The sequence below is a fragment of the Prorops nasuta genome, unplaced genomic scaffold, assembly GCF_024137725.1.
Source record: "Prorops nasuta isolate Cenicafe-Biocafe unplaced genomic scaffold, Cenicafe_Pnas_1.2 PNAS00005, whole genome shotgun sequence".
NCBI classification, from domain to species: domain Eukaryota; kingdom Metazoa; phylum Arthropoda; class Insecta; order Hymenoptera; family Bethylidae; genus Prorops; species Prorops nasuta.
Genome location: NW_027116802.1, coordinates 3,230,615 through 3,253,764, shown reverse-complemented (window position 1 = coordinate 3,253,764; position 23,150 = coordinate 3,230,615). Strand labels below are relative to the sequence as shown.

General features: G+C 37.1%; 1 protein-coding gene across 2 annotated transcripts in view; it reads left to right on the top strand.

Moving 5' to 3' along the window:
- The window catches only part of LOC136773509 (lachesin-like), a 111,771-nt gene extending 90,363 nt beyond the window's left edge, over window positions 1-21,408 (top strand). Inside the window, exons 4-7 of one of the 2 annotated variants that reach the window (XM_066727242.1) lie at window positions 12,266-12,476; window positions 14,170-14,320; window positions 14,801-14,949; window positions 17,872-21,408. In XM_066727242.1, the coding sequence (XP_066583339.1) occupies window positions 12,266-12,476; window positions 14,170-14,320; window positions 14,801-14,949; window positions 17,872-17,972 (612 nt within the window). In that variant the 3' untranslated portion in view covers window positions 17,973-21,408. Of the gene's footprint in view, window positions 1-12,265; window positions 12,477-14,169; window positions 14,321-14,788; window positions 14,950-17,871 lie in introns of both variants that reach the window. The other variant, XM_066727241.1, reaches the window with a different exon arrangement.
- The last annotated feature ends 1,742 nt before the right edge of the window (window positions 21,409-23,150 follow it).

Here is a 23,150-nt window from a genome sequence, read left to right as displayed (position 1 = left end):
TAAGATCTACCCTAATTGGCTTTGAAAGGGAATATTGACTCTATTACCGCCATTCATGCTGTTATTACTATCGAATGCAGGCTTTCATTTCCAGTGATTTAGTAATCAATTATCGGGCATAACGTGGACTTATAATGATTATACAATGAGCTACTAAAACGCTATTTTACGAATTTTTCAATGACATAGGACTTCTTTCAAAGGAAATTTTAAATCATAAGAATTTCAATGAAAGAATTATAGAGAAGCTATTGGTTTTACGATTGTGCAATATTATGCTTATTAACTTGGATAATAACAAATTGACAGGAGAGTTGAAAAAGGCTGAGGAGATTTTAATGTGCAAGTGCGAGGAGATGGACACCTTTGGGAGACTGTCAAGAATGTTTATTTTTAGGAGATGCTCCAGCGCGCGAGTACAGCCATACTTTCCAAGGTACTCACTTGGTCATGGAAGCCGTTTGTCAAGTATCATATCATACAACACTCGGCCGCCCCTCCTTCCCTTGGGCTAACACTAACCTAACTCAACAACGTAGATTCTAGCTCTGGCTCCGAGGTACCCTTGGACAAGGAGATACTTTGTTTACCCAGTCCTTGGCCATTACTAACCCCCCGCTACACCTATCTACCTGTGTTAAGTTCAACGATGGATGGATGAGACACGATCCTGCACGCAGAGTTGCACCTTCCATTCCATTCATCTTTATCAGAGAAAATTTTATATTACAAATGGTTATTTATAATATTCTTTTATATTATATCGCATATAACAGTCGTTCTAATAACTTTAATAATATTTTTAATAAATATTATTCAATTTAAATTTTTATTCTACTTTCCCACTTGATATATTTACATCTTTCGAAGTTGGCCACGTCCTAATTTGTTAATGTCTTTTATCAACATTCATTATATGCAAGTAATAAGTATACCGAATCATTGCGAGATAGCAAACATGTTTTTCATTATCTTTCGTTACGTTTTGTCTCTATTCACAAATTTAAAGCCTATTATGCTTCGTGTATGAATATTTTCTTTCTTACCATAAACCTAGTATAGTATACGTGACTTGAATTCTGTAGATTCAGATCGAAGACACCGAGCAACTCGAGTACCAGCTGTTCTTGCTTTTGTTTCCCTACTATTTTACTGGCTTCTCTCACGTCACTGCTATCCAACATAAATGTAAATAGTCTTATAAATAAATGAGACCTGGATTACTGGAAACGAGTCCCATTTACCGAATTTAATGCTGAATTTTTATATTTCAGTACGTGTGGCATATGTAGGGACTGAAGAAGAACGAAGAAATTTACTGCACTCCTCACAGTGAATTTCCTTTTGCCATAAATCATTCTAACGGATTGCGAAAAGCCTTAAAATAGATGAGATTCGAGCCACCTGACGCGAACATAATTTCATCGAATTTCCCACCTTTGGCTCTTTTTGATACGATAGATTGGCGTAATCATGAGGCGAGGTAAAACGGACGGATAAATTAGACGGGATTATTCAGAGTGGTTCGTGTTTTATTTTTGTTGATTTCTTTTAGTATCATTCGCTGTAGTTGAGACAAGTGCGGATCGAAGTAAGTATAGCAAGTGAGTCGGAAAATTTACTGCATTCTTGACACTAAGGGCTAATATCTGTAAACCCCAGTCCACGAAGACGGGAAGAATTATCCGTGGCAACATTTTCTCGTACAGCGTTTGAGATTCCTTTTATTCGTTTATTTTTTTCGTTCTGGAGTCACGGCCAGAAGAGCCGGTTGCCCTCTTGACTTTACGACCTGAGCTAGATTAGGATTTATTTTAATCCTAAAAGACCGACTGTGCCTTGCTCCTTTCTTCTCATTCCTGCCTCACTATGCTTTCTCTCTCTCTCTCTCTCTCTCTCTCTCTCTCTCTCTTAACTAGTGCCTATCCTTTCTACCTTTCGACGTCTTTGTTTATTGTCCTTGTTGTTTCCCTATCTTACCCCTCCCTCCACTTCAATCGTTTTCCACTCCCTCCCTCGATCGGTCTTCTCTCTTTCTTTCAATTTCGCGTGTTCACATTTCTCTCAAATGGCCATCCTTCTTTGTTTCAGCTTTATCTAGTTTTTTAGTCTGATCCATGCCATTATCTCATCCCCTTGACGGAATAATCAACTAAGCCCTTTCCTCTAGTCCAATACTCGACTATCAAGCCTTATGTACTACCTAGATGTACTCTACCCTCGTAAATCTATTGATACGACTATACCTTTGGTCGGCTTTAACTGCGTAATTGAAGAAATGGAAGGTTCCTCAAGATTGCTCCATGGTCCTTCGTAATGCCAAACACATTCCAGCAATGTAATAAAATGTTTTGGCTGTGTCGCAACGAAAAAGGCAACTCCCAGTGATTCAAAGATAAAATTTTAGACGCGATGAAAGCTGACCATGTACGTTCAATATTTCTTCGACTGTTGCCTATAATGCCTTAAGGAATCGGGAGGTGCGCAGCTTCGAGGTCAAAATATATTGCTAGATTTGTCCGATGGGGTGAACCATGACAAGCTATTACGTGCGGCAAGAGATCAGCGAAGGGTGAATTTTTATTCCGTAAAGCGTAACTCCGCGTGGCGTTATAAATTTATATCTCGTGTGTGCATAGGCAGATAAATTCGAAATTCAGCTGTGAGATGCTCGGGAAATAGTTGGCATGGGTCTCAAGGAGACCTCCGTTGAACGCTTAAGTTTCTAAATGCACCTAGAATACTAATTTATGCTATACCTCGAGTAATAAAATTTTACGTTTTCAACTCCTCGCTGCAAAAGATTTATCATACTTTCAAATTAAAATTATTCCTTGGAATATAAAAAATTTAACTTTATTTATATGCATGAAGAAAAAGATAAATTGCGATAACACCTGAACCAAGTGCCTTGGCACAAGGTTGATATTAGAAGTAGGTAGTGAAAATTGAAAGCAATATTGACAATCTAATGTTTGGATAAAAGGTGTACGGTTCTACCCAGACGTATTATTGCCTCATTTTCTTTATGAATTTTTCGCCTAGAACACTGAGATGGAAGAAGATAAATCCTAAAAAAAGAACGAAGAAACGAATAAGGGGAATATCCTTCGAAAAGGAACCTCCGTGATAAGAACCTGCACCTTCCGGGGTTGCTTCGAATGCGAATATAAGTTTTCCTTTCGGGACACAAACCCGATTCTGATGAAAGAGAAAAATATGCATTGAAAACAACAGGAACCTAAAACAGAAATTTCTTTATAAAAAGAAAACTAAACGTATAATGCTTCTTACTTCGGGCATTGCATTTCTCGTATTTAAAAACTTTATCTATATAAATTATAAAAGCTAAATTATGAAAAGGGAACTTTTCGCATTGCGCTCAGTGAAATTTGGCATTTTTTAGATTTTTCTTGTCTTAGGTATACTGATATGAAGCGTGTAAAAAAGAAAAGCGAGCTGTAGGATGAAAATGGGTAAGAAATGGCGGGGAAAGGACCTTTCCCGTAGCCGTTAGACCGAATGCAAATTTAACTTTTTCTTTCGTGAAATGAGCAACTCTGATGAAAAGCAGAGAAGACGCAGGGAGTCGATGAGGAAGCCGAAGTTAGAGGTTGAAGAGAAGGGGCAAGAGAGGTAGGGTACAGGAGGAGAGAAGAGAGTAAAAGGAGGTGGTATAAGGATGGCAAGCTCCCGTCTTCGATCCGGCGACCGTAGCTTATGTAAGCGTCGACCCTCCTGTCGTTCAAATTACTCCCGAGTTTCGACGCGAGTTTCCGCGTTAAATTTACGAGTTTTCAGCTTTCACTTCTTGCCTCGCGATCCATTACATGAACTAACTTCAGGTGGTTCAAAGAGTTAGTCGTGGCTAAATAAGCGTATAAAACAAAATACCACCAAAAATGCAACGGATTATACTAGGAAAATTATAAGACCGGGAAAAGTCAAGTGGAGAAACTTTTAGGGCAAACTTCTCGAGTGAAATTAAATACATCCAGGAAAAACAAACCTCCGCGTAATATTAAAAATTCACTCGAGAAGAAGAAATAAAATTTAATTGAATTGAATAGAGGGCAAATTGAAAGAAGATGATAATTGGTCTAGCTTACAAAGTAAATCGACAGTTTGAAGCAATATAATTTATCGTGCAAAAGTTTTCTGGTCTTGGTTAATCAGGAGTATATGGTAATGGCCTGAGGAAATCCTGAAGCGATGCTTCAAACGCGTTATATTCGCTGGATTAATGAAAATTAATACATTATCCTCAGGATATGTGCTAAGTATATGGAGTAATTAGCAAATGGAGATACAGAAATGTCCTTAGGCGTCGAGTATAATACACACGCATAAATTCAGAATATATGACCCATCGTGTAATTTGACGTAGTGTATGATCTTCCTAAAACTATATCGACGATAAATGAATAAGTAATTTTCTTTTGCTTTTTTTATATCGTAATCACTTATATGAAACACACACACACACAAACACATGCATGTTCTAATCTTACTACAACTCTTTCATAGTATTGTTACCTATCTAACAAAAGAACATAATGGGAGTGGACTTTTCATATTCGCTTAAGACAACAAATGGTCAGATGTAGTAGCATTTGTAGCTATCAGACCATTCTTTTTTCATACATTTAATTGAACGCAGCAACCGTACGCAATTATCGACCTAAAAAACTCTATTGTTATCCCGCGAGAAACAAATGAAATCAGTGATCTAGAATTGATCTTCGAATGATACAATAGTAAATGTTCCTAGATAAGAGTAGCATGTACGTATGACGATTACTTTTCACTTCTAATTTATTTGTAGACAACGTAATTTTTCAATTCAATTAATACCTTTGGTTTATGATTCAATGAACAACTATTTCATGCGTCCTCCTTTGGTGTAATCTTTAAACGAATGTTGCTATCCAACTCTTCCATGGTATTATAATAATAAATTATCTATTATTCGGTATATTAACTATTTATTTAAAAAATGTTAATATTGATATTAAAAGTCTGTATTATTTTATATACATTGTAAGAAATTGGTATAAAACTTACAACGATCTCGTGCAGGATTACGAAGTTGCCCGAGACTGTCGTTGTAATTTTCCAAAAATGTTTTACAATTCACACAATTTTTGTTTTTCACCGTATCATCTTTTTTATGGCGTGGATATACTTATATATATATATATATATATATATATATATATATATTCTCTTATTTAATCCCTAGTGGTAGCACCGGTTTTTGTGTGTGTACGTTATAAGTAAACATCCCTAGGGTGCCATACCCGTGAGGCTTCGTTCCCAAATTCTAGATTGAATTACTTTTAATAAAAATGCCAAGGTATATTCAGGCTTTCAGCTCTACTTGTATTTATGAATATAAATAATATACCCCGCGCCACACTATACGCTTTAAGATGGTAAAATTTTTGGTCTTTCCTTATAGTATATGAAGAATAATTGTCATCTAGTGATTGAGGGGGCAATATTTGTTGCAGTGAACTTTACCGTTCGGTACTAACAATTATCATATCAAAATAGGGGGAGGGGGGTGTACTACTTAAAATTCGAAAGATTTGTCTTCATATTAAAGTAATGTTTAATATTTCTTGGAAAATATTGTATTATTTCCTAAGAAATATTATTATTTTTGCTAAAACGCTAAAGTCACTTTTTTCCGTGTTGAAATTGATTTTAAGGTAAGAGCCTGAAGCTTGGTAAAGAAGCATTCAATAGACTAAGAATTACTGGATTTTCTTCTAGTACGTTTTATAATATTTAGTAACGTCCTCGTCATACAAAGTAAGGATATTTTGAATTTCTCCGATAAAACAATGAGAGTTCCGACGACTACAGCTGCTTACTATAGCGCACGGTTTTCTCAACGCGAAACAAATTATAGCGGTGAAAACTGTTTGGTAATTTACCGTGGAAATCGGATAAACTGCCCTGAATCTAATTGCCGAAGGCATTATCCCAGCTAGCTTTAATATTTTAATCGATTGCTCGAAATCTATATAGCTATACGTGCCCTGAATGTTATAATATTACTTAAAATTGAATTCGAAACACGCGAAATATCTTTTTATGATAACTTTTCATGAAATTTCTCATATAGTATCTTTTCAACATCCCGATGGTATTTCGAAAAATGCGAAAAAAAGATGTAAAATCTTTTACAGTGGCTTTTTATTTTCTGGATATTTTTATCCATTTGTTGGTAAAGCAGGATCAAGCGGAAGCTCTCTGCTCTCACGATATTCCCTGAACAATTTAACGCATCGAAAATCGTTCGGTAATTCAACATGGAAATTGGATTAACCATCGTGAATCTAATGATCCACGTTACTATCCTAGTTAACTGGATTTTTCATTCAATACTGCAGAATTTGAACAAAATTCTTTCGAGCGAAAAATTCCCCTATTAATGAATATCGTGGGAGATTCTGGTTGGTATAAATTCTATACGATATCAAACATGTTTTCACGGAGTGTATATGGAAATAAATAAAACTCTGAGGGAAACAAATAACTGCATCAAGTTTCGTCTATAAATCGCATATTTCTCGGAAATATAAAAGAAACTGTACGAGCGCGTATTGGCGAATAGTATTGCACGGTGCCGCCGCGATATATGGTAAGTAAACACATAATCGATATTGTTTGATTTATGATTAGAGAAGGAAAGGGCGACTAGTTGTCGTGCAATTTCCAAGTGTTGTTGCTGCAATACTGCAGTGCACACTACACGATTATATATTATTAATATTATGAAATTGCTGCTCATTCCAAATACAGTTTTATACTCAAAGTATAATTCTCTCGCCCTATAAGTAAATATATAATAGTATATATTATAATAAAAAAGTGCGAGTAAACAAGTTGCGATTGACGTAGCTCAAATAAATATGAATAATCTTGTTACAAAGAAACTTCGTATTTCCTAGATTTATGTTTCGTAGACGAAAACTGAATCTTTAATTGTTTTTACGAATTATTAAATACAAATAAGGGGTAACTGTATGCTACACACACACACACACACATATATATATATATAGGTATACATTAAGTTTTTTAAGAATCTGTCCCAGTTACTTATTGTGGAATATCTAATTTTAGATATAATAGACAAGTACGTATAGCAGCCTCATTTCTTTTCCCTGTCATTCTGAATCGACAATTCAGTGTACCTTGTGTGTACGTATCACTTATTGGCCACATGCCGAGCGCACGCAGCACTTGCTAAATTTATGAAGCTTTCCGCAAGAGCCCACGCGAATATCAGGCAAAGTTCAGTTGCCATGCGAAATGTGACGCGTGACAAAGATCGGTGGCAACTTAGCGTGAATTATGACCCTTTTCCTCCAGCGTTAAATCCTCTTTTAAGTATATTCTCAAAGCACCGTACCAGTTTCTCGTTTACTCTGCCGTTTCGATTGATTAATCTCCCTTCGTTTCCGTTTCCGCCAATATTAGCTTTTCATGAAAAACTCTGCAAATACGAAACTGACATTTGCTTTATTACTACGTGAAATGCTTACTTATAATAATAATAATAATAAAGACAAGTTGTACCAAAAGACGCGATTTCATTCGTAAGTGATATGTCAGATGCCGAGGTATGATATTAAGTCAAAATAAACGATGAAGGTTGGTGATGGTTATCCAGAGAATGTTTGAGCTCCGAGGCGTAAAATGCAGAGACGACCTTGTGCAGAGCCGAGGATAGGTGAGAGAATGGGCTTTCTCCGGAGAAGAGCGCACCTTTCGGAGCAATATATATGGCCGCGAAGGAAAAAGGCGTCGTTACCGGGGGCTCATTAACGGGAACTACCCCCAAGACACTCCTAGCAACACCTTCGGCCCCAGTCTGTCGGAGACTGAGACTAAGGGTGCCCTGTTCAACGAGAAAAGGGAGAGGAAGAAGAGAGGGTACGGGTCGCCAATACTAATTAGTCTCGTCCCATTGGCTCAACCCCTTCTCTCCCTCCCCTACCCACAGATTCTACTACTTTACCCTGTTCTTCCTATTCCTCTCGTTTCTCTTCTTTCAACTCTCCAACCTTCTTTCTCGCTCGCACCACCATCACGAACACTTCGATACTGATAGCTGAAAACTCATCGCTTACCTTATTTTTCTCTCCTCTCTCTCTCTCTCTCTCTCTCTCTGTTAGTCCGCCCTGGACCCTTTTTCTATCCGAGGCTGCTTTCCGTTAAATATCGTCGTTAAGAATCACTAATCCTTCAAGATCTTTTATAGCGCGACTCATTCGCATGCAAAGATTCCCACCATTAATTTCGAAAATACTAAGTAATTGCTTGGCTTTGAGCTACTTTAATTGGTTCGTGGGAATCAATGCGTGTATTATGTTTCTAGGTAGATATACGAGTCCCTTTGTCAGTCTTCTTCCATCACACTCCAGTGAACTAAATATAACTCGATAAATCAGTCCATCTGTAATCTGTTTTGAATTATTTTCTTTTTAAAGTACGTTATTGATTTTTTACTGTGCTTCGCGACGTAGACTCTATTTATCTCTGCATGCAAAATCGTTAAATCGACATGTGCAATCGCCAAACAATTTGCAGTTAAGCAGAAAAAAGCCGCGAAACATTAAATTGACTCTGCAACGTATAAGTACAAATCGTACATCCTCCTGCACCCGCAAATTGAGTTTTCCATGTTCCGACCCTTACTCTCGCCTTTTCCTACTCCTCCATTTCGCGGAAATCGTTTTACCAGAGAAATTACCGTGAATACGAGTGCGAAATCGCGGTTCACTGCTGGATCTCCGGCAAAGTTTCCATTTTCTTACCGAAAACTCGACGACGTTCTATTTGATGCCATCCAGAAACATGTCTTTCCCTCCATAAACTGCCAAATCTTATTTGGAACAAGGAAAAGTATATGTATATTGCGTATAATTTCAGTTTTACGTGGACGATCATTCCAACATTTACCTAGTAGCAATGTTTCTACTTATGCCTTTCTCTGTGTATTTGTGTACAAAACATTTCTCACCTAGAGTCGTAGTGAATAGCGTCGAAATCGTTGTAGAAGCAAAGCTGCACTTCGCGCAGCTCCCATTTTCTTTCGGCAAGTACAAACTTGTCTCCATATACTTTGTACAAAAGCATCGTAATTGTAGTACAACCTCTTTTACCCTTGTATAAAAAGGATACACGCATATATTCCTATATCCTTTATCCTTTAGTCTGGAAAAATTCCAAGTAAATTCGAGTAATTCTACTGGGAGTCGTTTCCATGAAAATAATGGCTAACATTTGGTCATCAGCATCGAGTCGGTACTTATACCTATATGTATATGCGTACATACTAGAGATATATAGATACATACGACCAAATCACAAATTATTAAACCGCACAACACTTTGATTTAACTGGATGAAATTACTTTCAATCTGTTTATAGTACCGCGATTACAGTTATGGAGTAAGCAGTGGGTATATGTTTCGAATGAATGGAAAACTGTGGAAAAATATGATTTTTGACATAGTAGATAGAAGGTAAATTCATCTGCTAGACGGGAGATGTTAAGCTATGCTTATCGTATCGCGAGCAATCGGGTTTACAGTCGAGTACCACTTTACCAAGACTCGCGTTGCGCGTAGGAAAACCTTTTATCCGGGGAATTACCGTGAACGGAAAACCGTCACATGTACCGGCTATAGTATAGAAAAGTTTCCATTTTCGCGCGCTGAGAGGATGGCTGTAAAGTGGCGGGGATGAAAGTGGTCGCCATACAGGAGGAAAATGCCAGCGCAATGCTACTAACTATTCGCGCGCATCTTGGCCTTGGTGAATTCGCGAGGAAAGGAGAGTCCGACGACGATGAGATATTCCACGAGAAAAACTGTCTAGCTTCCTGAAACTCGTTCGTTCGCTCGTTCAATGCCCGCTTTCAAGCAGATGCTTTTCTCGCCATTTATACTTTCCCCCTTCGGTTAAATCGCAACGTATCTCTTTAGCCGATTTCACGAGGTTTACAATTCTTTGTCCACTTTCTAATTTAATCCTCTCCTTTATTCATTGCTAATTCTCCGTTCAATCTTCCAATTGTACCTATTTAAAGCCTCGGTCTTTCTGGCCAACGCTTTCCCTTTCTCTCGGTAGTAATTGATCCCCTGGCAAATAAGAAATTTAATTAGCACAATTTTATAATTTTGTTGAATTATTTTGCCGCTGCGTATGATCCCAGATTCCTTGCATGGCTAATTTATTCTTCCCGCTTGATGGCGAATTTGTCCTTTCGCGGCTCTTTGGACAAGATTTTCCGGTACACAGTAGCTAATTAGCCGTGTGACATAGAAACACAAAGAACCGCAGGCCCCAGCGAAACGTATTTTTCTTGCATTCCACAATCTTGTCACGGAGGTGATTCTAAAAAGAAATGAAGAGGCACACCGCGTGGCAAATGCGCCAACGAAAAGCAGTGACTTTTCAGCGCACTTTTGGACTGTTGGACCAAAGCAGAAAATGGCGAATCTTCCAAAACTGCTTTCAACCAGGCTGTAAGCTGCTCTCCGAGATGTTTTAGGTACTCCGAGCGTCGTGAGTTTTACCCTACCCTTCTCGCCCTCCTATTTTCTCGCAAAAGAAGCTGCGATAAGAGTCGGCGTGGGCAGAAGATGTGAGCCCATTGAGGAAATCGACGGAGACGGCAGGAAATTGGACCGGGAACGCGTAGGTGGCGAAAAATCAAATCTAATATTGATTGTATAAGCTCCACTCTATTCCGATCAAGATTTTCAGAAAAAAAATCTATAATTTTTTTTTAGGAGATATGACACTGTAAATAATTTCTTATACGAGGATAGTATTTCAGAAAGCAGTTTTAAGGAAACTTTTCAGAAAATTGATTTTTCCAAGTGTTTCTTTCAGCTTATTATATATATATATATATATATATATATATATATAGCAAGTTTGGGAAGAATTTCGCTTTTTATAGTATTTCGTTTAGGACACATTCACATGCAGCACACTATTCACTACTATCAACGCTATACTGCGCATGAAAAATTGTGTGAAATGTGTGCGTATTAGTATTGCTAGCAGTTTCGTGAACACGCCCTTAGTAACAAGGTCTCGTGGAAATAATACATCGTAAATAGAGTCATAAATCTGTTACAAAAATGAAGAATTAGAGACGAAATTCGTTGGAAGTCGATGAAAATACACCTTTGTAAAATTGAAATACGAATTTTAAGTTCAGATTCTATTCGAAAAATAATTTGACAATTTCAATCCTTGCATTGTGCAGAGATATAGGTATATAAGCGCATTAGCCTCTTACTGGCGAACAGTGATTTTTCCAGTAAATGCCTTACAAGGAAAGTACCGCGTTAGCACCTTGAGCCTAGAGTTAAAGTGGATACGTTAGCGAATAATTAATGAGAAAGTGAGAATATCATCTTTCCCGGAAACGCACATTTAATGAGCCCCTATGGAACGTGAGGCTGAAAGCACGAAACAGTTGTGGCTACTCCAAATTCCCAAGCTTTCGTTCAATCTTCGCTCGTCTAATTTTTTATAAATCACTATGCTTTAAAGCAGTGTTCAATATTTATGTTAGTATTTTAAAAGTAATCAAAGGAAAAGCGTTAAAAGTGCATGAATATTAATTATTCACGTTAAACTTTATTTGTAGCGTTATTCGAGTTTCTTGGCTAAAATGCTTCATTAAACTTTCGTTGTAAGAAACGATAGTTTGAGCTGGGTACTTGTATGTAAACACAAGTGTGGAGGTAGGGAAAAGCACGTACTTCTGTAATTGTTAGTGTGGTTGGAAGACAATCTTTAATGACTTGTATAAATGTCACACTAAGCCAACGACACAAAGCTTAACGCACAACTTCCCGTTTGGTCAATGTACCGCACATCGTGTACGTCGATTTTTCTTGCATTAATGGGAACGCGACTGTACATGCTCCCTCGAAAGAGATTTTATCGTTTTATGTAGAATTACGCAAGAAGCTTCGATCAGAATTGAACTATCTATATAGTTGCTTTCGCGAGCAATATACAGGATTCTATGCAGGATTGATCTTGAGGCACTCCTAAGCTGTATAAACAAATTTTGGCATTTTAATTTTAAACTCATAGAAAAATGTTCTCTTATAATTTTTCTATGATATATTTCCTCGTCTGATAATGTTAAAATTATATTCTGCATAATTCATTTATAATTTCGCAATTAAAAGACATTTTATGGTTTGTATTTAGGTCTCTTGGATGCGAAAAAGGGATTTGCACATTTTGAGCTCGTCGATTCACGTTTACACCGGGGATCAGCGATTTTCCATCAAGCATCCAGAGTCTTCGGACGAGTGGACGTTAAAAATTGTGTACGTTCAGCCAAGAGACGCTGATATTTACGAGTGCCAGGTCAATACTGATCCAAAGATGAATTTAGCGTTTAACTTGAGAGTCGAAGGTAAGTACGAAGCAATTATTTAAATATATAAGCTAGACGTTACAAGATATAATGTCAAATACTATACATTTCCTTCATCAAAATGAAATTTAGCTCCTCTTAATCTCAATTAATTAGCTCACCATCATCCTCCACAAAGAAAACGAAATATTGAAATAGAATTGGTAAATTTCAGCTTCTAGCATAGATCGCTTACTAATTTTGTCAAAAAAGCATGTAAGGGAGCTTTCAAGCTTATGCATGACTGCCTTTCTACCTCAGTGGAAAAAAGTTCAGATTTAATTTTAGTTTAGCTGTATTTAATCTCTTCCGATTACCCGTATGTCAACTTCATGCACACTAGCTCTACAACTTTTTAATAACTTTCCCTGCTACCAATCATTGATAATTTTAGTCAGTCACCATATCCATGTAAATATATATCCTACGTAATTTAATCAAGTTCTCTATACGATATTACGTATAACCCAATATTTATCGAGAAACATAAATTCGTAAATTTCGATCTCCCTTCATGACGGTTCGTTGATTTCTATACCAAAAAACGTTCAATGTGTGTATATTGTGTAACGCATATATACGAATGAGTGTATGTCGCGACTAGCTAAAATAAATCCCAGAATATAGAATGTATACTATACATTGGAGCTTTTCGGTTCGTAGCTCACTCCTACGGCGCAGAAACAGTATAGATCTCGATGAAATCGATTAACTCGATATCTTTTCTGTCCTCCCATTCCAGCAAGTGCCCCTGTCCCTGCCACCGCCACACCAAACGCCATTCACCGGACGTTCAATTCAGGTTAGAATCACGCTGACTCCATCTCTCTCTCTCTCTCTCTCTCTCTATCTATCTATCTATCTATCTATCTATCTTGCTGTTAATTATTGAGCGCTTTATTGCCAGAATTTTCTCAATAATGCATGCTCGCTTATCCCCGCTTACATCGACCTGGCCCTTCGAACAAGAAGGATCGTTACGCAAACCACAACCATCGCTGCGTGCGTCGAAATTTTAGTTACAGCTCATTGCTATTCCAATGCGCTACGTCATCCCTGCTGACAATGCTATTGTTCATATGTGGCATGCAGCATAAATAGTCCCAATGATGAATCCATCACAAATCTGGAAAGCTTAATTCCTTTCTACAGCTGGTATAAAAAGGCTGTGCTCAACGTTATTTTCGATCCAATTCTCAAAGCAGGAGTCACTTTGCACCTACCAGAATTAGTAATTAAGCTTCTTCATTGAAATTAATCGAACTACCGAGGGTTTTACTTAGTCGCCGATTTTGTACCTAAAAGCTTTCCTTCGACGTTCCAGACTTGGGGTATTCATTTGTGATACTCGCAAATTAATTAATGAGACTGCATTAATTAACTTTCCCAGCAGAAAAGAAAGCATTTACAACATAAAACGAGTCTCATCTCTGGGTTTCTTATATTTGAATTAAACAAATTATACTAAAAACGATTAATTTTAAGTCTTGTGAGATTTAAAGTTAAAAAAAAACTCTATTATTAAAAGAATATTGTATATAATGTACATACGGTTAATTAATATCAATATATATAAATAATATTTTGGTACAGGAGTAAGTGTTGTATGAAATTTAGCTATAGTTATCATGCGAACGTCAGGATCGTCATATAGTTGATGTAGTTAAGAAGTGATTTCTAACGTGTGTTGCAGCTGCCCAGGCGAAAATCCTTGGGACGGAAGACGTTTACGTGAAGAAGGGTAGCACGATAAGCCTCACGTGCACTGTTAATGTGCAAAGTACACCGCCTAGTAGCGTTTCGTGGCATCACGGGGGAGCTGTAGTGGATTTCGACAGTCCCAGGTACAAGCCGCGAGAATCAACTTCTCAAGTTCCCCAGCAATATACCCCATCCACAACTCCTTTTCCCTCCATTTACACTCTCGTTTTGCTAGTCGATGTTACTGTTATTGCTTCTCGTGGACTATTCGACCGAAACTCCAAACCGCCACGATAAACTTTGCGTCCAACTTGCTTCTACCTCGTATTCACCTATTATCTTCCTATAAAATTCTCACTTGAGACTGGGCTATATAGATTCGTTCAATATTTATGTAGCTATATATATATAGTATACCACAGAACAACACGTGTCGAAGCATTCTTGTTAGAAATACGACAAGCTACAAGAGGAATCTAATATATAAGTATGTAAAAACTGTAAGATTGATTTTCTGGCAATAAGGAGTAACATCGAGTTGAACTAGTTCCTACCGACAAACTATAATAATATATGTGAGAAATGGTAGCAAAGTATGTTTGATAATTCAGCGTTCACCGTAGGGGCGGAGTTTCCTTGGAGACGGAGAAAACGGAGAGCGGTACAACGAGCAGGCTTCTGGTGACACAAGCCAGATTGAGCGACAGCGGAAATTACACCTGCATTCCCAGCAACGCGAATCCAGCCAGCGTAATGGTCCACGTGCTGAATGGTAAGTGGTTTTTTTCCCAGTTCCCCCCAACCTCCGGCGTAACTTAATTTCTTCGTTCTCGGGACTATTAGTCTTGCCAAGCCCGGATGCCGCAAAAATCTCTTTACATCGATCCGCACGGCTACTATAAATTTCCTTGCCTTATCTATCGGAAAAACGGCCAACTGTATCCGGAACGGCGCTTTCGCCTTTGCCCCTCTTTATGTCCGATCATAATGGATATACGCGCACTTTTTTCATCTGACTAAAATAGATGCGACGCAACCTTTTCAATAATATATATATATATATATATATATGATTCACAGAGAGGAGAAACATCGAATGTCTCATTTAAATTCCGCATCCTTCTTTCTTCGAAAATTGACATTATCTCATTTATCGATAATAAATATCGAGATCTACAGGAATCGACGATCTCAACTTTTACTTCTCGGTATATTCGGCAAACTTTTCCCTATTTTAACTTAACGGGAATTCACTGAAAGTTCTTTCACGGGTAAGAAAACGATATATCGAATATCTTCGGTGAAAGTAGATGCAAAATATCTACCTACAAGTATGAAAAGATAGGTAGACGCTATTGAAGATTATTAAATTCCTTTTCCTCTTGGTTAATAAAAATAGTATGCACTACCTATACACCATAAAACTTTATCGATTTTTCACTTAATTTTGCAGAATTCTCACTTCATGAAATATACCTATATTACAAGCCTTTTTATCGCACAAATCGTTATCCGTGCAAGGTTAAAAACAATCATTTAGAGCTTCGATAATTATTTCCTGGCTTTCTATCGTCGGTATATAGTTGAATCCACTAATGTCTATCATTTCGATCGTACATAATTTAAACAGCGGGCTGGCAATACAACAGCGATTACATGGTTCGTTGCTGTGATTAATTTTGAATCGGCCGCGTATTGTAAGTGGAAAGGGGGAGGGGTGAAGGTTGGTAGCAAGGTCAGCGAGCGTATTTATTTGAAAGATAACATAACGCTGTGAACGGGCAGCGTGCTCGGTGGGTTCGAATTAATCGGGAAAATTCACGACAATAGCCAGCTTTGCTTCGCACGTAAGTTTCAAGCTCGACTATCAAAGCGGCTCATCTGAACCGTAACACTCGTAAGGTAAAGGAAAAGGAAGGATTAAGCGAGGGAGAAAGAGGGTAGAGAGAGAGAGAGAGAGGGTAGAACTGTTCATTCATCAAGTATCGAAATCCCTCGTCATAAAGTTTGACGTGCTCGTATATTCAAGCACGCAAAGTATCACCCCCCCCCCCTCTCTCTCTCTCTCTCTCTCTCTCCGATACTCATACACAGACAGACACAAACGCGAGCGTGCACTCGTTCTTTGATCTATCGTCGACAAGCAACGCTCGCGTTAACACGTGTAATGTCTTCCTCGGTAACTTGGATGTTTGGTTCCGTCAATCATTGCTAATGCCACCCGACACAAAATTTCCATGAAAAATCGCTGCCACCTTTAGAGACCTAAATAGAATATTTCAGCGTATTTCTATATATATATTATATATTATATTATACCATTTCATTCCATACTCGTAGCAAATGTTCGATACGGGTGCTTTGGAATTGGTTGGTTCTATATAGAATAGAATTGGAAGGGTTGTTTTTCGATAAGCGTTCGATGAAAAGGCCGCGTTCGCGCTGGTGCAAATATAACGGTACGGGGCTTTACTTTTGGAGGAGTTAAGCTGGCAAAGGCACGGTATTGGTCAATTGGGTGTAAATTGAACAATTCGCATCAGGAATAGTTTTGAGTTGAGCGGAGAACCGTGGGTCCGAGACGCGCGCTGCTCTATTCCACGGCTAGATGGAAATTAATGCAGCGCACTGTTCGTCTGCATAATTAATTTACAAATAGGCCATTTCTCAGCACCACATTTCCCATTGACGTTATTTCAAACACAGCTGATTACTTTACAAAATTGACCGCAAATTTCAATTATTTTGCGATAAACCTATACGCGAACGGAGTTAGCCAACGCGCCAGCTACATAGCCGGGTACTATCGTGGCCATTAACACAATTACGCTAGGCACTCCAGCGACCGTTGTCATTTTTTCATAATATTCCAGAGAACGTGAACATATAATACAAGCTAATTCGAATGAGAATTTCATTCATGCGTAAATGGTGGAAATTCTCTGTGACCACAGGCACAGAGCGCGCGTGATACGAATAAGCTAAATTCCAAGTATGTATATATGTGGGTGTGTTTTATCAGTGATCAAACGATACGTTCGATCATCTGCAGTTCAAAATCCGCAATTATGCACATCATATTCTGAGAATGTGAGAAATAATAATTTCTTTGTAATTTCAAGCATTCTCTGCAAGTTTTTGATTTATTAAAGCTTTAAATTGACCAATATGGCGCGTATTGGAAAACTGCAGGAGCAAAATGCCCCACAGTTTTATGCCGGGCATTACATTGGACAATGTTTATAATTAGGTACTCGTGCTTATATTTTTACACTTTATTTATTATCATTAATCCTCATTGATATTTTCGCTGCTAAAAAGTCCAATGCCACTTTTCGATAGCACTATATTGGTTAATTTAAAATTTTACAGAGTTTAAAACTTTAAAGCTGTTTGATGAGAGGTAAGAATTTAAAATGGATTTTCACTGTTTTAGAGTGTGTGTGTGTGTGTGTGTGTGGGTTTTTTTCAAACACCCTGTAGAATCTTCACGATCAATGACTTGGCAAATAATTTTCGAATACTTGGAAGCAATTTAGCCCGATCTAGTTTTCTAAATTGCAGTACGGTTCAACCATAGCCGATCAAACGCGCGGCATCCGCTTTCCAAAGGAGATTAGTCCGTTAATTAAAGTTTACAGCGAGAAAAGCGAAGTGAAGATATTTAAGGATTCTCGCAATTTTCTTGTTACAGGTGAGCATCCGGCGGCGATGCAACACGGCGGAAGCTGCGGAGTCGCGCCGACGATTCTTCTGGCGACCGTGACCCTCCTGATCGCTAACCTGTTGAGGTGAGCAGCCTTGTAAATCGCGTACTTGGAAAAAGAAAGTCAAGCTTCGTAGTCGAACTGACGGAAGAGCAAATTCTGTCGATCGGTGAAAAACTCTCGATGAAATCAAGTAGGAATATCTCGTTAATATTCCTCCAATTCGGTGGGTTTCGCGTTTTATCAGAATATTGGAGGAACGTAGCTGCGGTCACGTTTTAAAAGTGGTTGTATAGCGCTATGAAAGTGTACGTGGACCAAAGTTTCATGGAAGTGACACAGTGACAGTGTGCGAAACGACGCGTACCTGGTTTCGTTACAGCCTGAATTTCACGTTAAATCAACGATACGAAATACAACGTTAGCCAAACTGATCACGAGGACTGATAATGTGATTTTGTCATTGATTTTGACACGACTGTATATTGTTTTGCTCAGAGCAACGGCGAAATTTATTTATAGGTAGCGACACACGAGATATGCGATTTCGAGAACTTTTTCAGTAATCATTCACAGTTTTTAATCCTTCAGTTTTCATCTTCGTTGACGCGGCGTCATTCTGCCAGGCCTACGGCACTGCCTGATTCGATAGATGATAATTAATAACAAGTTTATAGTCCGCAAATCGTCGAATAGTAATGGCTAAAATATGCTCCATCGGATAAATAGCTTATATCACCTAAGTTTTCTGTATATACGAAAAATGACGTATGTAGGGTTCAATGTGACCTCCTTGTACAGTACGATACATTTGTAAACGAAGCCGTGAAGTTAAGTCGTCTACGGTCAGATCTGAATATGCAAACATGATACGTACGTATATAGGCTTGGTACACACGTTTCGTCTCTTTTGTGCGTCAATCATCCTTTCCTATTTCGTTTATTCGCTTAATTTCATTGAAACGAAAAAAATCATATTGAATACATGTTTATATGGACAATTAAGAGGCCGACACATAAATGACTAAACGAGGATGTAATCGATGAGGCAATTCTTAATCAATTTCGTAACAGTGAGCAACATCGATGAGAAACTCAATATCGAAAACTTTTACTGTATTTTTAGCTACTTACAAAGTGGTAAGTATACTAACGCTTAAGTACATCCCTTAAACATAATATTTACCGACTTGTCATGTCACATTGTTCCAGCACAATTGAAAATCATACGTGTGCACCGAACCTTAACCCATATTTTACACAAATCTCTCTTATCAGTTATCTAAGCTTTTGAACCATCTATTAAATAATTTTCATAAAGTTGCACTTTTTCAGATCTGACAGTAGTCTATGTGTACTTCGGTTACTGATACTCCAACGCCAATATTAATTTTCATAATGAAACATAATTTATTTGCTTACATTTTATAATTCAAAAGTATTTTCATTGTTAAATACAGTTTATTTATCATTCGTAAAGGGTGTAATTGATTATTAAATTAAACGTTGCTACGTCGAAAGATAAATATTTATTTATTACAGCTGCCTTCTCGATATATTTCTGTTTGTTAACCCTTTCACTGCTCATTTACGAGACAGAGAGAGAGTCTTCCGTATCTGGTTACCACTATATTATTGAGCTAAAAAAACTGTTGTACAGAATCAAGTTGTTCAGAAATACAACCTAAATTATGGAATATCGTCATAATTTATACATTACGAATCATTAATTAGCACAGAATAAATGTAGCGATAAACGACATACGGGGTAGAGCACTTATATCGTTTCTGTGCATGAATGTAAAATACCGTTTATCTCTTCGTCATCATAAAAGATATCAATTTTTTATATAATATACTTATGGGGATGCAAATGGCATGATGTTGCAAAAAGATCTTATATATAAATCATGTTTTATAGTTACGGAGATAAACGTTATTTTGTATCCATGTTTCTGGTCATATATATGTTGTGCATCTATCTTACGCTGTGTACGTATGGAGCAGCGAACGGGTTAATTATAAATTTCGCTAGAATAGGGATTTTAATGAAATCTTAATTTCTACAAATTTAATCATTTCCATACGCATTGGTATAACAAACATGTTTAATTAATTTATAATTTATTAAATTTAATTTGCTTGATACCAAAGAAAGGCTGAGGGTCATCTCAGAGTTCAAAGTACGATTGATTCTTCAATCAACATACAATCAAAACCGATTTTATCCAATTATAATAAATTATGTAAAAATAAAGTAAATGTATGTCGCATTTAGGTATAGAGAGATACTAATGAAAGGTTTGATGTAGGTGTATTTTTTACAGAGAAAATTGATTTAAAAGTTGTAAATATATCCTCGTTTCTCCAGATTTGCGACAAGCTCAAAGTTTTTGTGACAATTTCTTTTAGATAGAACTATCAAACTGCCCTTCTTCTAAAAGTTTATGATTACGTAAAATAATCTATCTAATTTAAATGTATATATAAATAATGAGAGAGGGGGAAGGCAGAGGGAAAAAGAGAAATTACCTTACGAATAACTTTAATACGCGCTAAAGTATCAAATAAGAAATATCATTTTAAATAATGAAAAAATCAAAAATGCAACTTACTTTATAACATAGATTTTTTATAAAGTTATAATGCGAAAACATAGGAGCTACAAATTAAACAGACTGTTGCCATGCGATTGTAAGTTGCGCTGAATGAAAATTGAAGTGGATAAGCAAAGAAATTATAGTTATAAATAACAGCAAGCAAAATGACGAAAGAACTCGTAATATTATTCTTTCTTGTATAGTTTATATAGAAATTATGTCGTTATGAAGACAATATTTTAAAGCCGGAATACAATGGTTGTGGTGTGTGATACTGATCGTTTAGCAAGGAAATTGGAGAAATTTAAGTATGGGATGATAATTATTACTAATTTTATATCCTCGATTAGCTTATTAAGTGCCGATTGCCGATAATGCAGGAATGTATCGTTGATCAAGCGTCACTTGACAGTCAAAATTTACTGACAATGAAATACGTCAATGTAGGGAGTGAAATATTACGTAAATGAAATGATCATTGTTTCCTTACTAGAGAAAAATTAATGTTGTTTTTAAAGCTTCTTTCCATTTCGATTGACGTTTAATAATCGGACAATTCTAAGACTGTTAAAAAGAAACTTGTTTCAAACAGAATTTATTATGCGGTTAATATGCTTCAAAGAAATTTTCTAGCATGCCAAATGGTTTAACGACCGATAAAATTGAGATATGGATTATCAGCTAAGTCAATGATCAAACAGAAAAATATCGAGTAAATTGTACTTACTTGTTACTTAAATAATTGATAACAGCGTGATTTGCATTAATACGAAATGCACATTTACCGATAAGAATTGCATTGTACATAACATTCATAATCAAAATTGTATCAGCATGAATCGAAAACAAAGTAAAAAATTACAGGATGCCATATTGTAAAGTTACCCATTGACGTGAATACTGTTTCAATAAATGTAATGATTATCAAAGAAAACCTAATTATATAATATAGTTCATTCCAGCAAGACACAATTTTTAACCTGCATGCATATACCTACGGTTGTAATGGAAGCTAGGAATACTCTTTCTATATATGTTTAGTTACAACAAATAATACTGCGAGGAAAGCTATTGTCGCTTTGTACATAAAAAAAACTATTATTTCCTCGTTTCTTCTGTCAGTATTTTATTTTTTAAGATAGGGCAACGCTTACTCTCTCTCTCTCTCTCTCTCTCGAAAACATAAAGTGACGTTGAGTGCAATAAGTGTCGTTGGAAAAATCGAATTGTTGAAGAAAGATGGACTGGTAGGTATCAGGTGTTAAAAGATTCGGACACAACAGAGCGACCATGTAAAAGTGAGAAAAATGCAAGGCAATTCAAAACAAGTGCTGCCGTCGAAACGACTCGAAATTACCCCACCGACCAACGTAAATGGTAACTTTCCATCCCTGTCCACCGCGCGACTCGATTTTCGGAAATCTGTCGGGTCTGGTCGAAATCCACCTGTGCTTTTGGCATCTCCTGCAAAATACCAGAGCTTGCCCGTTCATTAACCGCCAACGCTCAGCCTGATACATGTAAAATGGACATAGTTTACTACAAACATTTCGCGTCTCTTCAGCAATTCTCTTTCGGTGTACGAATGACTCACTAGTTTTGCGTGTGGCAAATTCCAACGGAGAAATTCTTGCCACATATTTTCACTATCTGAAAAATGTATCTGCATTTCCTGCGCATACTGAAGGAGCTACGCTATATAGTATAAAGTAAAAGAGCTTGTCCCTTTTATTAAAATGGAGAAAGCTAGTGGTATGTGTATGTGGTGTATTGAAGAGTACGATACTTTTCGTAATTAAAGTTTAATCGTGGCTCTCGTATACACGAGGATAAATACCAAACCTTTCATTCCGAACCCACTCTAATGGCACATATAAAATTCTTCCTACAAAAGTGTGAGTAAATACCGATGGAAAATTAATCAATGATACGACAGATACGAGAACCACGTGATACTTTTATTGTTAAATAAATGAAGTGAGATTAAGAGAAATACAATAAGCTGATAGGAATACAATGTTGTATGAAGAATATATTCATGCTAATTAGACAAACCATGTGTCGAAGTGGATATAATATTGTTATTGTTCGTCTTTGTGGAAGCAAATACAATATATATTTCCGAATCTGTCGAGAGGAATGAAAAGGCTTACAGATAAGCCGTAAGGCGTATTAATTCTTAAACCATTTCAGGAATATTTACTTTGAATGTACCAGACCTATTAAAACCAACATTATTTGCCAAAATGTTTTGTCGGCGAATACCAGCTAGTTAAGCAGCATTTTCAGCGACCCCGAATGTTTCGAGACAAGCTGCGTTGTTCTATTTACCCGTTAATTGCCAGTATAACAATCGAAACATGCTGGAAATTGTCCACCCTATGTGAGAGCAAAAAGAATTAGCCAATCGAAGCGAATATTTATGGAGCTTTAGCAGGAGGAAAAATTTCGCTATAACACAAAGGATCCTCGTTTATTATATTCCCGCAGTTTGCGAGCGTTTTCTAAATTTTAATTAAAATTTCAACAAGAACGAGAAGTTTGTGCAATAAAATAGTTTGTACGAATTTAAAGAGGTTATAAGATGTAGGCAGACAGTGAATGCAAATGGTAGAGGGTGCACGAGAGCCGCTATGGAACGGCTGATAAAATTTCTGCCGTCCTGC